Source organism: Chiloscyllium plagiosum, chromosome 16 (genome assembly GCF_004010195.1).
Source record: "Chiloscyllium plagiosum isolate BGI_BamShark_2017 chromosome 16, ASM401019v2, whole genome shotgun sequence".
Taxonomy (NCBI): Eukaryota; Metazoa; Chordata; class Chondrichthyes; order Orectolobiformes; family Hemiscylliidae; genus Chiloscyllium; species Chiloscyllium plagiosum.
In genome coordinates, this window is record NC_057725.1 from 55,765,314 (window position 1) to 55,787,864 (window position 22,551).

Sequence of the window (22,551 nt, forward strand, 5' to 3'; positions counted from 1 at the left end):
CACAATTACCCAGCCTTGTGTATTTCTGTTTGGCTAAATGCTCAGCTTGCTATGTGAGGATTAAGCAAATTGTGGTGAATCAGCTAAAAGGAAAACACTGATGCTGGAAATCTAAAATAAAAACACATGTCAGAGAAACTCAGCAGGTCCTTCAACATCCACAGAGAGAAAAAAAACCAAAGTTAATGTTTCAAGCCCAGGAAGACTCTTCTACGGAACTTTAATTCATGCTTTCCAGAAAATGGTTCCACCATCTCATTGTAGTCAGAAAGGTTTTCCATTCTCAGCATATACTTATTGCTGGCAAACTTGGAAGAACCATCGTGGTTGTTTATAATGACTTCAAATGCATTTTTTCAATACATTATTTCAGAGCTAGTTCTGGATTATTAGTCCAGGTGTCTGTGATTACTACTCCAGAAGCAAAAGGCACTATCTATGATTTTCATTATTTTTGTTCTCCCCTGTCAATCAAGATTTCACAGCATTTTATTTTCTGTTCACCAAATGTGAATTTTGGGAAGTTCATTATCACATGATGGAGGTGTTGGACTGGGGTGGACAAAGTTTTAAAAACTCACATAACACCAGGTTATAGTCCAACAGGTTTATTTGTAAGTACTAATTTTCAGCGTGCTGCTCCTTCATCAGGTAGCTGTGGATCAGGATCATAGACTTAGGATCGCTCCGAAAGCTAGTGCTTCCAACTAAACCTGTTGGACTATTACCTGGTAATGTGCGATTTTTTTTTTTTTTTTAAAAACTTTATCACATGGAAAAAGGATGGTGAAATGATTGATGGGCTTTGGTAATCAGCATTTCTACACTTTAGCAGGAAAGTAAATGTTAGTTATTCAGTGACACTGCTCAAGCTTCTTCATCAGATTTCCACTAACAGCCACGTGGACAATGCCTCAAACCTTTAATCAGATATTACTGCTCAGAGTTTTCCAAACCTCAGGACAATGGTTCCAGCAGATCTCTTTTGAGCACATGGTTTGGGTCATCTCAATTTGGGACTTGTCTCTGCAGAACCTTTCTGTGAGGGATTCCTGATACTTGGAGTGAAGCTATTTACACTATAGGATGTTTGCACTGTGTATTAATTAAACTTTGAGCCTGGTTGTCGCTGCTTGGTACAGTTCAAATGAAGTATGCCATACAAAAAATACTCTTGTTGTAGTCTGACTTTGCACCATCCTGGTAGTCATATGATAGAACAATTTTGGAAGTAACTGAAAACTTCATTCCTCACTAGATTCCCAAATATTCTTTGAAAATGAAGTGGCGAGTTTAGAGAGCTCACTGTTTGAAATGATAGTAACTTAAATCATTAACTAGGGACCTTGGTGTTACAAAAATGAAATACAGGACATAGCGGTCATCCCTGAGTCATACTTTGGAGTGTTACACTGGTTCACGGAATAGTATCGTTCAGAAAAAGATCAATACCAGGTAAACATCCGGCAGTTCTTTCTCTGTTCCTGTGTTTGTTTGTGTTTTTGGGTTGCAAGTATGATTTTGATCACTTACCTCGAGTTGCTCAGGATTTGTTTTGTGCACTGGGTTTGTAAATATGGAGTTGACGTTTTAGGAGCTCGAGGTTAAAGTGACACCATGCTGAAATAACAGCACTTCATTATGTACACAAAAGGGTTCATGATAACACTGTGTCGTCAGTCTACTTAGCTGCTACGTACATGCCTTGCAATTTCAGTGAATAGCGGAGCGTCATTAGTTTGAGGATTGTTATATGTAAACATTGTTGTTACGCTCGTGCACCTCTCTGCCTTTTCGAGCATGAAATGTCTCCAAGCTTTCTCAGTACAGAGCTCTTTTACATCCTGAGCTCATCTACAAAACCATCTCCTGCAGCAAAGCAGCACTTCAAAAGGTTGCACTAGTCATTGCCATTCTGAAGTGTTTTTGTTTTCACCCGCTCCTAATTGGTAGGAAGTAATATATTGGTAGGAAGTAATATATTGGTAGGAAGTAATATATTGGTAGGAAGTAATATATTGGTAGGAAGTAATGGACCTGGCAGCATCTTGCACAGGTGGCCAGTCTTTGTGACGTGAGATGAGGCAGATATTCGCAAGATATTTGGCGTGGCACGGTGGCTCAGTGGTTAGCACTGCTGCCTCACAGTGCCAGGCACCCGGGTTTGATTCCCACCTCGGATGACTGTCTGTGTGGAGTTTACACGTTCTCCCCGTGTCTGTGTGGGTTTCCGTCAGGTGCTCCGGTTTCCTCCCACAATCCAAAGATGTGCAGGTTAGGTGAATTGGACATGCTAAATTGCCGGTAGTGTTAGGTGCATTAGTCAGGAGTAAATATAGGGTAGGGGAGTGAGTCTGGGTGGATTACTCTGCAAAGGGTCAGTGTGGACTTGTTGGGTCGAAGGGCCTGTTTCCAAATTGTAGGGAATCTAATCTAAGGTTTTCCAATATGGGGAAAGCTAATTGAGCCTGTGCTATTCACCTCTGAAATTGAAGCCATACATTACCCAGTGGTGTGAAGTAGGAGCCCTGACCAGGTTTCGTTCCCTTTTCCCGCTGGGAAACATGCAGCTTATTTCTGAATTTAATCATAGAACTAATTGGCAGTTTAGAAGTGTTTACTTTTTTTTTGTTAATGTCACTGACCAGGTAAAGCTGCACCCAGGTAAGTATATGAACATATTCGAAATAGGAGCCATAAAACAGTCCCTTCATAAAACATGCCAGCCAATAATTTGTGATTGATTTGCCACTTCAGTTCATGTGTATGAATCTTGACAAAAAAAAGTTGCCATTCCTGAAACCAATATTAACAAATGGTGACCAGAGATAAATGGTGCAGTCTCCAATTCCTGACATAGTTATGGGTGAACACAATCTATCTCCTAAAGCTTATGTGGGATTGGACTCGATTGGAGGAAAAGATGTACTGCATTGTATCAAGATACTATGACCCTTCATTCTATTAAAGGCTGTACGAAATGGCCTTACAGTCATTGCTTGTGGTTTTTGTGTTAACTGTTTCCCTAACTTGCACTTCTTATTATTCTTTTCAGCGATATGTAGATGGAGGAATTACAGATAACTTACCTCAATATGAACTCAAAAACACAATTACAGTCTCCCCCTTTGCTGGAGAAAGTGACATCTGTCCTCATGATGGCTCCAACAATATGCATGAATTGAGAATAACCAATACCAGCATCCAATTCAACCTGCAGAACCTGTACCGCCTTTCCAAGGCATTATTTCCTCCTGAAGCAGAGGTGAGAACAAATAAATAAATAGACGAGGATGTTCATAGTTTTTTTTTGTTTTGAACCTACAAATGTTACTGAATGCAAATGAGCAAATTCTTACAAATAAGCTTCACTTATCCCAACCCCTCTGAATGAGAACACAGATTCTACAAGACATGAACAGTGTAGGGCGTAAGCTTGAACTTTTTTGTTCCAATAGCAATGTCTGCACTATTGCTAAGATCAGTAGGGTCTCTGGCCTGGCTGGTAGCGCAGAGGTGATGTCACTGGTCAAGTGATCCACAGGCTCAGTCTGATGTTTGAAGTATGTAAGTTCACATCTGACCGCTACACCTGGTGATATCTAAATTCAATTGATCAGTCTGGAATATGAAGCTAGTCTCTGTAATGGTGGCTATGGAATGATTACTGAATTGATTTTTTTTTTTTTAAAGACACCATCTTCTGGTTCACTAATGTCCTTTTTAGGGAAGGAATTCTGCCATCCTTGCAACACCTGTGTTACTACCCTGCTCCCTCAGTTCAAGGGGCAATTAGATGTGGGCACCAATTGCTGGTCTTGTAAGGAAAGCTAAGATCCAAGGAGTGGATTAAAATTAAAATACAACGTCAGTTTGCCTACAGGCCCTGTTTCCTGAGGCCGAAGTTATTAGAGATAGTAATTTTATTCCAACGGAGCCTTGTGCATGTTCAGTTAATTCTCCGGTAATGTATTTAAGTATTGAGTGGGTATACATGACCAAGAACATGATAGGTTCCTTACAAATGGCTTCCCTGTTCCAGATAAGTAGCCTACTTTCATGCAATGTGGTTCTGCTGAGTGTTTACTTCATACAAACCCCTTAAAGGAAAAAGAATGTACCATTATGTAGAACAAAACATCCACAAAATGCACAAAGTGGTAAATAAAAATAACAGTGCACCATTTGGAAAGTATTTGGATAAATTCAAGTGTTGCAGGAGCAGAAAAAGAAATGGGGATGTTGAAATACGAGACTTGAGAGTGTACTCAGCATTTCAACACAGCCAGGACATACTTGGACTTGAAGTCTTACAGCATCCAGTTTCTTAGTGTTAGGTGAGTGAATCGAATTGGCTGTGCACTGCTTTCTGTGATGGTGGGGAAACTCATTGGGAGGCAGGAATGGATCACCCACTTGATGGGTTTAGAAAGGTCTGTCTTGTCTTTTAGAAACAAACACTGGATTCCCCCTTCATGGGAGTATTTACAGAATCTCCTTGTATTAGCTGTATAATTGACCTCTGCTATTCATGATTGAACGTGACAGGAATACAGAGCTTATCTGATCTGTTGGTTGTGGGATTGCCTCGCACTATATAAAACAAACTGCTTTCAACGTTTAGAATGCATGCTCTGTATTTTGCATGCTCTTCATCAGGCTGGAACCTTACCTTTTGGGTATATTTGGTTCTGATCTTGACATGCTCTCTGACGTAGAAATCAGGGTTATTCTCCTGGTTTGATGATGGTAATGTGAGGGTTATGCCAAACCATAACATTTGTCAACTGTATTTGAATATGACTCTGCTGCTCAGGATGAACAACATCCAATGATGCCCAACTTTGAGCGGTGAGATCAGTTCTGAAGCTCTCTATACGTTGCATTTGGAAAGGTCACACAGCGTCATGGAGGGTGGCCTCAGTATGCAAATGGGACATTATTTCCATAAGACTTTGCAGAGATGACTCTGACCAAAACTTCATGACCAGATGCATGTACTGCAGGGAGATTACAGGGAATGATACCAGGTTGGATTATCATGTGAGCCAACTCCTGCAGACCTAGTGTGTCCTTCAGGATTTGGTGAGCATTGGCAGAATACGGTCACACTTGATGGTGGGTATTGAAAACTCCAACTCAAACTACATTCTATATCTTTGTCCTTTTGCTTCTTCTAAGTGATGTTCGACTTGGAGGAGCATTAACATAACAGCTGAGTGAGGTCAGTTGGTGGTAATCAGCATGGTTTCCTTTTGACCTGAGGCTATGAGCCTTTGTGAGGTCCATTGTTGAGTTCCCCCCCGGCTATACCTTCCTTGCTGGATACCAGTGACACCACATCTGATGGATCTGTCCTCCCTTTGAGACAGGCTGGGCACATGGATCATGGGATGTTGGCTGAGAGGTATGATCCTGCAAATATGACTGTCAAACTGTGTGGCTGGACAGTCCTCTAATCTTGGCACAGATTTCCAGGTAGGGGAGGAGGAGGAGGAGGAGGACTTTGTGGGATTGACTGAACAGGTAGTGCTTTTGTTGCATCCAATATCAGGGGATGTTCAAGAACTAACTGCTTTGGCATGGGGTGGAGTCACATACAGTTCAGACCAGGTAAGGGCAGCAGATTTCCATACCTAAGGATCACCAGTAAACCGGAAGAGTTTTTACGACAATCTGATTACACCAGCCTTTTGATTCTAGATGTATTTAATTCACTGCTTGAGGTCAACCTAGCTCCATGGTGGGATTTAAACTCCCATTAACAAAACTAGTTCGTCCAGGCCTCAGGATTATAAATCCAGTAACGTATCCGCCAGTGCTTTGAATTCTCGGAGCATTAGATACTTGGAGTATTGAGCTCTGATTAAAAAGCATGTGATAAACTACTTGGGATGTTTGAAAACTGTTAACATTTTATAACCCTGCACATTTGGTAACATGGGAATCATTGGAAGGAAGTTATTTTTTAATTCCTTCGGGAGATACAGGCTGCGCTGGCTTGACCATAATCTATTTCTCATCCCTGGCTGCTCTTAAGGTGGTGCTACGCTCCCTCCTCGAATTTCTTCTGTCCACTTGATGTAGGTACACCCACAATGCATGAGGAGTCATCTGGCTCAATTAAACTATACCTTCTCAAAACCTCAAGAGTTGAAGAGTGCATGAAACACGTTTTAGTCTATATATATGTTGATGTTAGAGTTGTCATCCTCACTCTGGAAAGAATCCCCATCCCCTTTATTTTTTTCAGAACCATCACTTGCCAATATAGCAAACAGGTAGTGCATTGTACCCAAAATCCGGGACCTTCATTTGCAAAATCCACTGCAGAATCTCCGTTATCTTGAGCAGGTGAACATCTAAGATTTGGTTTGCATGAACTAGATGGATTGTCTCCTGATCACACCCCAAGGTATAAATTTATAAAGGGAGTATATGGTTGGGATAAGCTTTCCATTGAAACAGATAATGTTGCACAGTTCCTACTTTTATCCTTAAGAATTGCTATAGTCAGGCTGGTTTCAGTTCTACAAGTGGGTTTTTGATGTCAGGATACAAATTAACCAGAGGCCTGACTACTCTTCAGCAAATTTGAAGAGGCTGATGCAACACCAAGAGATATAAAAGTACATTGGGAACTCTGATTAAGGTGGACAAACATTCATTCGCATATGTACTTTACATGAAGTATACGTACTGTCATGCTATGAAAACGTGTATAATTAAATTTCACCGAACATTCCACAACGGACATATTTAGAACAGTACTTGAGGAGTAAGTGAATACTTCAGTGTAAAATTAGCAATTGATTTGTCGAAATGAAATACAGATCCATTCACTTGATATGATTGATTCCATTTGGTAGGTGATGCGGAATATGTGCAAACAGGGATACAGTGATGCACTGGACTTCCTCAAGAAGAATGGTGAGTGTGTTTACCTATATCATCCAGTTTTTAAAGGACACATTTTTTTTTGTCTCTAAGTCTGTGAGAATGATGGTCTATAAAATTGTATCTAATTAACCAAGCCTGTCACAATCGTTGAATGTCCTGGTGAGTTAAATAAGATTCATTGCGATTCATTAATGGCTCAATGGTTAGCACTGCTGCCTCAGTGCCAGGGACACAGGTTTGATTCCAGCCCCTGGCAACTGTCTATGTGAAGTTTGCACATTCTCCGTGTCTGCATGGGTTTCCTCTGGTATCCTCCCACAGTCCAAAATATGCAGCTCAGTTGAATTGGCTGGCTATGTTAAATTGCCCATAGCGTTTCAGGACATGTAGGTGAGTGCATTGGTCTGGGGTAAATATGGAATTATAGGGTAGGGGAATGGACTGGGTGGGACATACTACGGAATGTCAGTGTGGACTTGTTGGGCCAAAGGGCCTGTTTTCCACACTGTAGGGATGCTATGGAATCAGGATGGTGTGTGGCTTAGAGGGGAAACTGCAAATGGTGGCATCCCTGTGCATCTGCTGCCTTTATCCTTCTAGATGGGAGAGGTTAGTGGTTTAGGAGGTACTGCTGACAGAGCCTGGGAGGGTTGCTACAATGCATCTTGTAGATGGAACATATTGCAGCCACCCAGTACATCCGTAGTGATGGGAATGAATATTCAAGTTCGTCAATGAGTGACAAACAAACTGATTCCTCTTATCCTGGTCAAGTTTGTTGTATTGTTGGACTACATCTATCCAGGCAAAAAGGAAGGTAATGCCATGGAATGTCACAGAGAGATGATTAGCTTCTATCTTGTTGGAGAGATCATATTATGGTTGTCACATATTTCACCAGTACCGCCATTGCAACTTCGGATTCTGGCATTAAAAAGGAAAAATTATACTCTTGTTGCAAACTTTCAAAGTGCTTGAGTGGAAGTTTCATTTTAACCACTGTTACTGGATAAAATGGCATTTATGTATCAGGAAACAAATATCACACTGACTTAGCTTTGATTGTCTACAGTATTATTGTAAAAATAACCTGACGTTAATTGTAGTCTTATTAGGTTCACACTGGGTGACTTGGCTTCAGATTATAAACAGAGAAGATAGAAAAGAAGGCACCCCTGCAGGGGAAGGGCAATATGATTTCACATTTAAGGCTGCCTCCAATTTATGGCATTGATGTTATTCATGAATAGCCTTGATAACTCTCATACCTGCCAACTAAGGATCATAATGTGGACTTCTGGGAAGTGAAAGAGGGGTGAAAGATTGTGCTTATCAGAATAATGAGGCTTTTTCAACTTATTTTTATTTTATATATGTACAGTACTGTTTCCAGATTGATTTTTTTATGCCACCCTGTGGTGATGCTAAGCAACAACACTTCAAAGCCATTCTGGTAAAAATCACAGAACACCAGGTTACAGTCCAACAGACTTATGTAGAAGTATTTCCAAATGCTGTATTTTTTTGCTGTTTTCTGTTTCAATGGGACTTTATTAAAATAAATTTTAGCAAAGCAATTTACTACCGGGTTCAATTCCCGCCTCAGGCGACTCTCTGTGTGGAGTTTGCACATTCTCCCCGTGGCTGCGTGGGTTTCCTCCGGGTGCTCCGGTTTCCTCCCACAATCCAAAAATGTGCAAGTTAGGTGAATTGGCCATGCTAAATTGCCCGTAGTGTTAGGTGAAGGGGTAAACGTAGGAGTATGGGTCTGGGTGGTATACGCTTCGGCGGGTCAGTGTGGACTTGTTGGGCCGAAGGGCCTATTTCCACACTGTAAGTAATCTAATCTAATCTAATCTACTATGCTGTGCACTGCAACTGTATTTACAAGTCAAAGCTATAAAAACTGTTAGAAATCTGAAATAAAAACCAAACGCTGGAAATATTCAGCAGAATCTGTATAGAGAGGAGGCTTAGATTTTGACTCCGAAATGACCCTCAGAAGAAACATTGTCTATCCAACTTAAAATTCTCTCTCTCTCTCTCTCTGTGTGCTGCCAACCAGCTGAGATTCTCCAGCACCTTCTGTTTTTCAGTCAACAATATCAATGTGTTTAGGGATAACGGACATCGTACCAACTAAAAAAAATTCATTCCAAAGAGAGGAAGTGAACATAGCACAAAATATCTGTACAGACACAATTAACCAGGAAGCAGAATAACTTAACTGAATGTGACATCACATCACTTCAATTCCTGCAGCAAATGGCATTGTATTTGTTGAAGAACAGAATTCAGGCTGAATGTAACTGTGACCTCAATTAATTCAGTTAGTAAGTCACAGTCTGGGACTGGAAACCTGAGATTATTTGGTCCATGTGATTTAATCTTACATTGAGTAATAGTTACAAACGTTGAATGTTTGTGGAGCTCTGTATGTTTCAGTTTGTTTATGATTCACATTGCCAATATCTCTGCAAATTCTATCAAAGTCAGTTTAATTTTAAAACAATCCTGCTTATTTTACCAGATGTGTTGGGTTGATGAAATTACAATTGTCGGGATGCTCTATTTATTTTTTCCCTTTCCCTTTCCCTTAACCTTTAACACTTATATTGTTCCAATCTTGCTCAGGTTGTGGTTGGTTTCTTTTGAGAATGCAGAAGTGCGTTTAGACACAAAATACTTCCCAATTCTACTTTTCTAAAACTTGAAGGGGAAATCTGCCCACAGTGAATGGTAAAACACTTTTTTGTTCACCCTTGCAAGTGAGTGGACAGAAAATCAGGGTCTGGTGGACACGTTTGCCAACCTCCACCCTCCAAAGCTAGGTTCACTTAACAAATCTTTACTTAGTGTGAAGCAAAGTTTGAATGAATAAATGTAATCCTTTCACATGATCTCCCTAAAGAATGTGCAACACGTAACTCCACACTCAGTCTGTTTACTGCAGATTCATTTTAAAGTGATCTCCCTTCGAGAAAGACTGTGTCGTCCAGTTATACTGAAGACCAGATGAAATGGCTTCTAATATTGTGCTCTTGTAGTTTGTGGCATCGTCTGAAGTTGCCTATAGCCCTGTTTTTAGCACTGCAGGTGCTGCTGTCCAGAGCTCTGAGGCAAGACAATACATCATGACATGGATGCTTTAACTCTAACTCTTGAACTCCAGCTCACTTGTATTACTTCTTCTAGAGTTTACAATTTGTGCTCACTCCAAATACTTTCTCTCTTGTCTAACAAAATCACTCCAGCCCCTCCACACAAAAGCCCTTGCACTTTTTCCTGTAACTTCAAAGATGAAAGTCACAGAGTTGTGGTCTGCCCAGGCAAACAAAATCTTTCATTATTACCAAATATAAGAACTCTACTGTGTCCTGTTCACTACAGCAAATGGATCATTAGCCATGCCATTCAAATTTTATATTGGACTCCCCTCCCAAACAAATTATTCTCAGAAGCACAAGGTATTTAATAAGTTCGAATATCGTAGACTCTAGACAGTTCACCAAGGGCTAGATCTGGGTGGGATGCTCTTCAGAGGGTCAGTGTTGACTCAGTGGGCCAAATGGCCTCTATCTGCACTGCAGAGATTCTATGATTAAACACCCAAGCCAGTCAGAAAGTGAACCTTTTGAAAATATCTTCCAGAGCATAGAATAAATATTTAAGGAGAGGCTGGATGGGTTGGGACCTTTTTTCCCCTGAAGCATTGGAGGGTGAGAGGTGACCTTGCAGGTATATAAAATCATGAAGGGCATCAATAAGGTGAATAGCCAAGTTCTTTTCCAAGGGTAGGGGAGTCCCGAACTAGAGGCCATTAGTTTAAAGTGAGAGGGGAAAGACTTAAAAAGGGACCTAAAGAGCAACTTTTTCTCAAAGGGTACTGCTTTATGGAATGAGCTGCTAAAGGAAATGATGGACGGGGGTACAATTACAATATTTAAAAGGAATCTAGATGGGTACACGAATAGATTTTTTTTAAGACTCCCTACAGTGTGGAAATAGGCCCTTCAGCCCAACAAGTCCACACCAACTCTCTGAAGAGTAACCCACCCAGATGCATTTCCCTCTGACTAATGCACCTAACACTATGGGCAGTTTAGCATGGCCAATTCACCTGACCTGCACATCTTTGAAATGTGGGGAGAAATCAGAGCACCCAGAGGAAACCCATACAGACACAGGGAGAATGTGCAAACTCCACAAAGACAGTCGCCCAAGGCTGGAATCGAACCCAGGTCCCTAGCACTGTGAGGCATCAGTGCCAACCACTGTGCTGCCCAATAGAAAAGGTTTAGATGGATATGGACCAAATGCTGGCAAATGGGACTAGATAAATTTAGAATATCTGGTCAGCATGGACGAGTTGGACTGAAGGGTCTATTTTCTGCGTTCAATTCTATGACTCTAAATACAGGAGCTTGGAAGGTCTTCCTGCAATTGTACAGGGCCTTGGCGTGACCACATCTGGAGTATTGTGTATAGTTTTAGTCTGCTTATTGGAGGAATGCAATGAAGATTTGCCAGACTGATTCCTGGAATGGCAGGACTGACGTATGAGGAGAGATTCGATAGATTAGCACCATATTCACTAGAGTTCAGAAGAATAAATAGGGATCTCATAAAATTCTAAGAGGGTGAGTCAAGGTAAATGCAGGAAAGATATTCCCAATGCCTGGGGAATTAGAACCAGAAGATCACTGTCTAACCATACAGGGTAGGCTATTTAGGACTGAGATGAGACATTTCCTCCCCCTGGTGGAATCATTAGAATCTCTAAATTGTGGAAGTAGGCCACTGATGTGGGCCCATCAAGTCCATACCTAACCCTGTGAAGGGCATCCTACCCAGATCCATCCCCCTCCATCCTATCCCTGTAACCCTGTGTTTCCCATGGCTAATCCACTTAGCCTGTGTATCCCAGAACATTGTGGATAATTTATGGTCAACTTATCTAAGCTGGGACTGTGGGAGGAAACCAGAGCACTCTAAGGAAACCCACGCAGATACAGGGAAAACGTGTAAACTCCCCACAGATAGTCACACGAGGCTGGAATTGAACCCAGGTCCCTGGTGTTGTGAGGCAGCAGTGCTAACCACCATGCCTTCTGTGGAATTCTCTACCAAAGAAAGGTTGAGGCTAAAACATTGTTTTCAGGAAAGCGATAGATATAGTTCTTGGGGCTAAAGGGATTATAGAGTATGAGGAGAAAGCAGGAACAGGGTATCGAATTGGATAATCAGCCATGTTCAGATTGAATGGCAAAGCAGGCTTGAAGGGCCGAATGGCTTATTTGCTCCTATTTTCACATTTCTACCCCTTCTTCAAATATTCCTCATCCCGGATACTTTATAAATGCAAATGGTCATTAATGTTCTCTTGCCAAAGCCACAGAGTGGGTGAGTCATCTGCATCTCAATGAGGAGTTTAGTCGGTTTAAATTACGAACCACGCCCAGGCATTTGTGCATGACTTTAGTTAATTGAAAGACAGGATTTGCTTACTGGAGCCGCCTTGTGTACTGGGTATTTGGTTGTTTCTGTTGTGAGCTCAAATTGCCATGTACTTTTCCTGGAAATGTTTAAGCACGGGTTGGTAAAATCGTTTGTTTCTTTTCAACCCAAAGAGCAGCTTTTTCCATATGGAAGGAATTGTGACTAACCACACTTCTTGCATTCCAACCCTGCAGCTCTGCTGAACCAGCAGCGACTTTTGCGCAGTCCTTCTCACTCAGCTTCCGACCCACACGACGCAGCTAATGACGTTGAAGAGGGGCCAGTAGAGGATCAAGTTCTGATCACATTCAGTAAGAATGATGACAAGATTCTCGAACATCTGTCACCTCGATTACACAAAGGTAAGTGAAGTTGCTCAAGATCGAGAGCAATAGTGAGAAAGGCCATTGCTTCTGGTCCAAAGCATGACTCACTGCTTCCTGTCAGGTGACCAGCTGATAGCTCAAGGGGTAAATGTCTTGTCCAGTGGACCATTCAGTGGCTGTTGGATTTCACTGCTGAGATTAGCCTGTCTTTCTCCTAGAATCCCTACAGTGTGGAAACAGGCCATTCAGCCTAGCAAGCCCACACCAACCCTCCAAAGAGTAACCCACCCAGACCCATTTCCCTACCTCTATTACTCTACATTTACCCCTGACCAGTGTACATAACCTACACATCCCTCAACACTATGGGCAGTTTAGCATGGTCAATTCACCTCAGCTGTGCATCATTGAGCACCTGGAGGAAATGCACGCAGATGCTGGGAGAGAGCGTGCAGACTCCACACAGACACTCACCGGAGGTGGGAATCAAACCCAGGTCTCTGGCACTGAGGGGCAGCAGTGCTAACCACTGAGCCACCGTGTCACCCCAGTTTCCACGAGTACTTGTCTGGCAGGTGGGGGATTGACCGTGGTCTCACAATCCAAGGGCTGTGAAGGAATCTTCTGACTTGTACTGCAGCCCTGGCTGAGATCAGTTAGCTTGCCAGACTGCGGCTTGAACATTTTGTTTTTTTTTCTATTCGTTTCCGTCCAGCTGCTTTGCTTGGCTGTGCTGTTAGTGATGTGGCAAAGTCGACTGTTGTCAGACTACGTGGAACTTGATCCCACGTCTGTGGATGATATTTCCGAGGGGTGGCTGGTAGCTCAGAGCTGAGGTTGCATGTTGAGCAGGGAAAGACCAGCGGACTCTCAAAAGAGGCCATTGCTAGAGATGCACTGCAGCGATTGTTAGGTAAAAGTGTGACCAAATAAAGACAAACTCATTGGGTTGGGCTGCAGCGGAGATTTGTCGTGCAGGGTTTTATATACTACTGTGATTGTAGTATGAGGAATAGTGCACCCACCCTGACACAGGATGTGTTTAATCGTGATGGCCCTCTGTGCTGCCACAATGATCAAAATCTAAATGAGGCTGAATACAGAACTTGGCAGAGAAATGATATGGAGGTGCCGGGGTTGGGTTGGGTTGGGCAAAGTTTAAAAATGACAACACCAGGTTATAGCCCAACTGTGGTTTTTTTTTTTGGAAGCACTAGCTTTCGGAGCGTTGCTCCTTCATCAGATAACTCGCCTACCTGATGAAGAAATTACCTGAAGGAGCAGCGCTCCGAAAGCTAGTGCTTCCAAAAAACAAAACCTGTCTGACTACAACCTGGGTGTTGTGAGAGTTGTAACTTTGGCAGAGAAAAAGAAAGCTAGTGATGTGTCAAGAGTGATGGGGTTAATATTGGATTGTTGGAGGAGGACTGCGAGTTGATGTAATTGTTCTATAAAGCCCATGCAAAACAGCTTGCTTTGATTCCCTTATTTACATTTTAAAAATCTAATTTAAACCACTTGCTGGGTGGGTAATTGAATTATCTGTGTAATGTGATTATCTATTCTAATAGTTTAATACACCACTAAACAATTTTCCGCTCACTGGGCTTCAGGAAGGTCAATACAGGATCACAAAGCAAGTTGGACTTTATTTTTTTACAAACATGAATGAGTTTTAAACCTTTGTAGCTCATACTTTCTCAATGCTGGTGACTGTCAAAATAGGTCTAATTTTGTAAACTGCCAGTTTTTCACAAAACAAAGCATCTCTCTTTCTCAGATATTACATTCTGTCCCCTCCTGTTGGATTGCTGAAATTTAAATATGCAGGATAGACCAGGTTATTTATCTCCTTGAGAGTTTATCTTCCTCATGTACCAACCTTGGTCAGGTGAAGGTTATTTACAGAGAATCAGAAGGTGTGTATACATAGCCAGCAATTCTCATTTTATTCTTGCCAGCTCATGATTTCAGTCTTTCAAAGAAAATGCAGCCATTCAATAGTTTTTCCACCCATTATTTCCACCCATTTTTCCACCCTCACCCATAACTTGTGTTTCTAATATTATTGACACCATTACATTGGTTCTACATAACGGAGCATTTTTCTAAATTAGAATCATTAATGTGGAAGTAGGTCATTCGGCCTATTGAGTCCACACTGACCCTTCAAAGAGCATCCTGCCCAGAGCCACTTCCCATACCTAATCCATCTAACCCTGGACGCAGTGCGTGGCCAATTCACCCTAACCTGCATACCTTTGAAATGTGTGAGGAAACCAGAGCTAATCCACACAGATACCGGGAGAATGTGACAACACCACTGAGACAGACAGTTGCCAGAGGCTGGAATTGAACCTTGGCTCCTGGTGCTGTGAGGTATTAGTGCTAACCACTGAACCACCATGTCACCCTATTGTTTGCACCAGTGTTGGCACAGATCTTTCCTGCTGTTCACCAAAGATAAGCCTCAAATTCCCAGCTTTAGTAGATGGGAGTTTTGCAGTTCTCTGTACCAGTCAGTTGTCCTGTGACTGATCAGTGTAAATTTGTTCCAAGAATAGGACCAGAATTGTATTTTTGAGTTCACTGGAAACTGGACAGTAAATGGTTGGATTCCACTCGATCCTAAAATCTTTAAACACTCCAGTGTTCGGAGACGGATCTGAACCCAGCCACATATGTAACAGTAAACCAGCCCAGTCTTCTGTGCCATGCAGTTTCTTGAGATCCTTTGCTTTTACCCTTTCACCCCATTCTTCCCTTGCAAAACAAAATCTATGTACATGTGTCTGTTAATTTGTTCTAATTGGAAGTTGTTTGACTTTTTGTCCAATTGTCTTTTTTTTTAAAACTCAGCATTAATTGAAGCCTGTGCTGAAAAGAGAGGTTTCCGTGCAGTCTTCTCGAACATGTTGCCAGTTCGCCTAGCCTCGACCCTTATGCTTCCTTATACTTTGCCCTTGCAATCTGCGGTTTCACTCACCATAAAGTAAGTTTGCAACTTTTATTGTTCCTTGCCATCATTAGGGATCAATCATCTTCCTCTCTCCTTTATTGGAAAATCATATCTGATCAGGAGAAGTTGATCTGTCCGGTGTGGATATTATCAACATCCCTTCTAGGTGCAGCATATCAGAATAACTGGTGTCTAAGTCGTGGAAATGGAAAAATTAATGGAGCTAATTCTCTGATCCTTTGCCCCTGGTGGGGAACCACACTCACAGGAGCACTGCTTAGACAGTCAGAATACAACAGTCTCATCTTGTCTTTGGCTCAATTTCCTTTTCAATACCACCTTCTCCAATGGAGCATTGAATTGTGGACTTAACCTTAGTAAGTTTTGGTTTGCCTTGGCATTCTGGCAAAGTACCACTTAAAATATTGGCAACTGTAGCCAACTTGCGAGGAGGAGAGATGGAGACAAGCAAACATAGATTTAGAATTCATAAGTATTTATTTATCTGGCACAGTACTGTGTAATCAGACTGTTTCGTAGTACTTTCCACATCCGGCAGAGATTTTCCTGCACATTCAAACACCTCATCTACCGTGTCAGTCGCTCTCGATGTGGTCTCCTCTACAGTAGGGAGACAGGACGCCAAATTGCGGAACGTTTCAGGGAACATCTCTGGGACGCGTGCACCAAACAATCCCACCGCACTGTGGCTGCACACTTTCGACTCCTTCCCATTGCGTCAAAGACATGCAAGTCCTGGGCCACCTCCATTGCCAAATTCTAGCCACCCAACTCCCTGAACCTGTGACCTCTTACAATCATAATGAGATCATGCAGCATTGCCTTACGATGATAAAGGCATTGCTTGTCACTGGCCACACTGGTGTTTCCTTTATTCCTGGTGGTGGAAATTGAATAAAGATCTGTACACCTGTTGTCTTGCACACTTGCGCACACACACAACAAGGGAGTGCTAGGGAATATATAAGCATTACCGCAGTTAGGCGGTAGTGTGAGGGTCGAAACAAAAGTAAAAAAACAGGAGATTTAGAAAAAAAATACAACCATAACATGGATTTATGGCTCATCTTCAATGTAGTAAAATATTCCAAACAAATAAAATTAGTTCTAGGCAGCTCGACTATGTTTATAAATTAGTTTGTCTTCACAGTTTACTTTTTTAAACAATGCTGATTTAGATCATAAACTCTACCTTGTGCTGCAGTATTCTGTTGCCTGCTCCAAGAAGAGAGAACTCAATTGTCATGGCATTGGCTTAAATTAAAAAGTACTTGAATAGAACTGGAGTGCCTAGTGTTGTTCGCATTTCTGGAATGTGTTCTGTGCAAAGTTATTACTTAGCCTGAGATCAGGGAATGCTTTATATGTTATATCCTAATTTATAGTTTAGAATTTATTATCTACACTACCCTTATGGCTTTTATTCTGAAGCAATGAATACAGGCATTTAATCATTCTTGTCTCTTTATTCGTTGTGCTTCACAGAATGTTGGAATGGTTGCCTGATCTGCCCGAAGATGTTGACTGGATGAAAGAACAGGTTGCCAATATTTTATGGTACTTTGCCACGAATGCCAAGGCAAAACTGGGACATCAACTTTCAACAAGGTATGGACAGTAGATCAGAGAATAACTGCGCAAAGATTGACTGATGTTTAAAGTGCTCCACATAAATACACACACTTTTGCCATCTGGGCAACTTTTCAGACCTTTGACTTCTGTATTTGTAAGTGGGATTTGGACATAGAATCATTCTAACCCCAGTATCACTTGATAATGAATCAGGATTTACTGTTTGTGTTTTTGTTCAGTTTTGCCTCTTTGGGTGAGCTGATGCCAAACGTAGTGATATAACCACTATTCTGGCTGAGACCAACTGAACTGAATAACAAACATTAATTTTAATTCTAACTGTGAATTAATCTTTAATCATACCTGGCTTTCCACTGTTTGTTTCCATTCAGTTTTGTCCTGTGTCCACCACCACCTAATGCTATAGGTGTGATTGTATGTGTATGTGTGGTGGGTGGGGGTGGGGTGGGGCACGAGAGGCTTCAGTCAAGTTGATCTAAGTTTAGTGCTTGCTCAGTTCCAACTTCCTGTGGAATTTTGACCGCCAAAATCATCATTGGGAATTCTGTCACCATTCCATGGTGATTTCCTTTGTTGGCAACCTCGTACATATTCTCCTTTTGTATTCTTAGCAAACCCTGAGATGACACATAGAATCTCTCGATAATGCTTGCCTCCTCCAGGCTGACGTCACCTAACTCACTGCTGGAAATTGAGCTTGGAACCTCTTTTCTTCTCTATTGAATAGGAACATTGAAGCGGGTGGTACATTAATTCACTGAAAGGTATGGGGGAGTCTGGGCCCATTCTTTCTAGTGGAGCTTCCCATGCGTGGTGTTTTTAGAAAGGACAAGAGGGGTAGAAAAAAAATGGCTCAATTTCTATATTCCTGCCAGTTTAACGACTTGACACAAACAATTGCTGTTCTAGGCTGCAATATAGTTCAAAGCTGCAGAGGACCCAAAGCCTTTTCATATCACCGAGACCATCTCCCTACATGTCTGTGAAGAAGTGGATTCGGAGTAATACTTCTGTCATGGATCTGATTTCCAAATGTGAAGCATACCAGCGTCACCTGTGGTCCAGCATGCCCTTGCTCAACTGGGAAGTGCCGGACTCTGTCTTTCAGGACGATCTCAAATCTGGCTTAGAGATGAAAGTGTCTGTTCACCACGGGGACCAGATCTGACCATAAGGAGGCACCTTCTTCCACACACAGCAATTCTTCCTCAGTGTCATATTAACTGCAGATATTTTTATTATGCGCCAGTATGCCACGTGGAAACGAACTGTCTGAAAACTTATGGAAGTTTGCATTCCACACAAGCCATGCATATTGACAAACTTCTTCCTGTTGAACAAATGATTTTCTACTAACCACTTTGCTATTGTTTGTGACCACTAAGTTTGGGGTACACCTATTTTATAACTTCATTATCACAGTACCTTTTCTGGTAATTACTGTATTTCAAGATCATTCTATTAATTTAAAGATGAATTGAAATTTTATAATTTTTTAAAATATCAAAACTATTCAGAAATAATGTATATTATTAATATAAATTAAGCTTTCTTCAAAAAGCATTATAAAGCTAAATTTAGCTTTGAGATAGGGGATTGGATTTCTCAATGGAATCATGAAATTTGTGGAGAAATCTGACTTGCAAAACTGAGAATGACCAAAGATAAATTTAATGCCAGAAGTAACTTTAGTCTAACAGGGGTCATATTTGGAGAAAGAAAATTCTAGTTTCTTGCGAAGTGGTGAACTGAAAATTGCATACATAAGTATCCATACCTCGTCTCTTTACGTTTCGGATCAATGCAATATTCTTATGCCAAATCAATGCAATTGTGAACTACTTGTTAAGTATTTGATTCATTTTAGTTGGAACTTTTTGAAAAAGTGGAATGTTTGAAATGCGACTTCAAAACTTTTAGTTTAAAATTCTTAGCTTTTTAAACCTGAGTGGATTTATTGTTAAGTCTTGTTCTATTTCAAAGTAACAATAGCTGTCGATATATTTATAGATTCTTTCCGTAATTTTTGTGACATACTTTGACTACATTCATATCTTAGCCTATACATTTCATTGTTTTGTTTCTATTCCACTGTTTTTGCGACTCCATCAATATGGGTGTAGTTTGTGTACATCTGTCAGCTGAACAAAGATATAAGCTTTCAGCTTCTGTATTACTTACCTCTACCTAATACACTGTTCTAAGACACAAGCCTTCCCACTGTGTTCCCAGTTCCAGACATTCAAGATCATCAATAGATAACATGGCCTCATTTGATTAATGAATGGTTTGGAATGCTTATAAACATTTGGGTGGAATTTACCTTGGGTAATAGTGTAAAGAGGACTTGAAGTGAGTGCTACTGAATATCTGGTGGTATACCACTGCCTAAGCTAAATTTGTAGCTTGTTATACAATGTCCTGAGACTCCAATCTAAATTATCATTAGACAGCCATAAATAAATGTTAGTTTTGGATTGGCTACATTTTCATAAAAAGTATCTTCCACTAACTCTTCTATGCAGTTGACTGGAATAGTCACAGTGGTTATGTGCTAAAGTAGTATACGGAATCCTCCGAACCTAGACTTTGAGTAACCTTTGTGCATGCACTTTTTTTTTATTTTTAAATTTGTATATAAGGCACTATGTACTTTACAGATCCCTTTCGCTACTTTACAGTGTAGAGAAAATGCCATAACTAACGTGGTTTCACCTAGTACAACGACTTTAAAATTTATTGTTTAATTTATTAAAATTTAAACTTTATTAAACTCATAGATCTGAACAAAAAATGAATGCACAGTTGATATTTTATGGAGCCTTTTCCAATTGTTTCCCCTCTGTTTTAAGCATTAGCCAATCTTTATTACAAGTGATCTTTTGTAGAGTCCTTTTGCACTGCAGATGTGAAAGAGTGGCTTACTGTAATTCTCTGCTGCTAATCTTCACACTCTCCCCAATTGGGGCCTCTTAATTAGACTTTGCAGCTTCTTCATGTCTAATGCAAACAAAGCACATGTTAATATCTTCCGTTTCCAGAAACCATTCGCTAGCTTGTAACCAGAGGCTAGAGCTTGAGGGGCCATCCCACTCCACATCAAGCATGGCTGATTAGGAGGTGCTCCTGTTCTAATTACTTACCACAGGCATATTGGAAGGATTTGCAGCTTGACAATCACTTGTCAAAAATACACTTAAGAACACACTTTCTGTGACCATCAAGTCCTGGAGTAGGATTCAAACCCAAAGCATATGGCTTAGAGGCAGGGATGTTACCCACTGCATCACAAGGCATCCCCAAGGTCGCGATAATTTAACTATAATTTGCCACTACTGGATGTGAGGAATGTAATCAGATGAACATGCACAGTGACACTGGTCTTCGCGAGCAGTGCTAAATGGATTTAGCTAGTCAACCACCCATTTTACAGCACAGCCTTTCGCACTACAGCCTATTCAACATGAACCCATTTCATGCCACTAGTTCAGATCAATTCTGCCCCACTTCCCATACCTCTATACTAATCACTAGACTTTATAACTGCCCAGCACTAGATAACATTTAAATGAAAATTTATTTATAATATATTACCATGTATATATTATGTTTAAGACTATACTGCCCTGTATGAGTTATCTGCATTATAAAATTATGGATTACAAATATATTGCTATGTATGATTTATCTCCACAAAGAATTTTAAAAGATGTTAAATTTTGAGAATGTTTGTATAAACCGTACATAGGCTATAGCCTAAAAGATGTGTAATCTACAAATATGATCAATTTTAAATAGTTGAAAGGAGAATAGATTTGTTGTTTAATCAAATTGTACTTATTAAATTTAGACAGTATTTTCTTAAACTCCAAGGTGAGCATTTGAAGTTACAGTTGTGTATTGTAACTGATTGAGTTACAGGTATGAATGGAGATGGATTGTAATTTAAGGAGGATCACACTTGATATGTTGAAGTGAAACAGGTTCCACCCTCTTCCCAGGTTCCTTCCTAGAGGGCACTGATCTTTGGTGGGAAATGGTTGTGTGAACTGTCTGGTACCTCTTTGATATATAATGAGTATCCAAGTGTAAACCAAAACAATGTGCTCGTCACCGATGAAGAACGTCGTAGCCAGGACTGGTTCCACAAATGCTTTTCATAGCCTATTCGCTGGATTACAATCAGACACTGAAAACCAGAGTATCAAGACCACCCCATGTGTTCTAACCTAGCTTCAGCTAACTTGGTATATGTGCCCAAGCTTGGGAAATCTGGCCCATATAGCTCTAATTTCTTTAGGAGTTTTGTATATACTGGAAGGCAGGGCAAACAATCTAATGATCTTACAATTCAAATGATTTTACAACTGAATTACAAAATTTTAACCCATCACATGAACTATAGAATGAGCAGTACAGTACAAGTCTAGTGAAAGAGTCTACGCAGGATGATTTACTGATGGTCCACTGCTGATCTTAATTTACTGCAAGTGCAAAATTAATACTGAAAATAGAGGTGGTGCTGATTTTTAAGATATCTCCATGGTTGCATTAATTTATAATCTTTTCTGAAGAGATATTCTCTTTATTCCCCCAATACCAATTAAGCTAAATTCTGAAAGGTTTTTAAACAGATGCCTCTAATTTCCTTTAGACTATTACAATAATTCATGATTCATATTCAATAGCATGATAACTTGACTTGATTTTTATAATCCATAGACACTGAAAACCACTGTACTATAATGAGCTTTTTCATTAAAATTAGAGACAAGACTTGTATGTTCTGCAAAGATTACTGGAATGCAGTTAACCATGTTGTACTATTTTGTAAATAATGTCTTTGGATGATATTTGATCATTAAACAAGTTCAGTTGCTTAAATATTTTCTTCCATCTATGCATTCCTTTTTAAAATTATACCACTTCAACATGTGGAGAATGTGCAATTCGGTGGGATCATGACTTACTGAGCAATATGTCCCTCATATTCTCACTGTCTCATTCTGCAGACTCCAATGAATTTGTTGACTTTATGTTATGTAATGGTTAGTTTTAATTTAATTTATAGGGATTAGCACTGCTGCCTCACAGCACCAGGTTCCTGGATTCAATTCCATGCTTTGGCACCTGTCTATGTGGAGTTTGCACATTCTCCATGTGTCTGTGTTTGTTTCCTCCTACAGTCCAGATATGTGCAGGTTAGGTGGATTGGCCATGGGAAATGTAGGGTTACAGGGATGGGTTGGGTC

General features: G+C 40.6%; 1 protein-coding gene across 1 annotated transcript in view; it reads left to right on the top strand.

The window, feature by feature from the left end:
• Positions 1–22,183, top strand: part of pnpla2 (patatin-like phospholipase domain containing 2) — a 52,336-nt gene extending 30,153 nt beyond the window's left edge. The window contains exons 4-9 of the mRNA XM_043706166.1: positions 3,056–3,265; positions 6,870–6,930; positions 12,594–12,761; positions 15,585–15,717; positions 17,191–17,313; positions 18,209–22,183. Coding sequence (XP_043562101.1) covers positions 3,056–3,265; positions 6,870–6,930; positions 12,594–12,761; positions 15,585–15,717; positions 17,191–17,313; positions 18,209–18,467 — 954 coding nt within the window. The 3' untranslated portion in view covers positions 18,468–22,183. The remainder of the gene's footprint in view (positions 1–3,055; positions 3,266–6,869; positions 6,931–12,593; positions 12,762–15,584; positions 15,718–17,190; positions 17,314–18,208) is intronic.
• Positions 22,184–22,551: the final 368 nt, after the last annotated feature.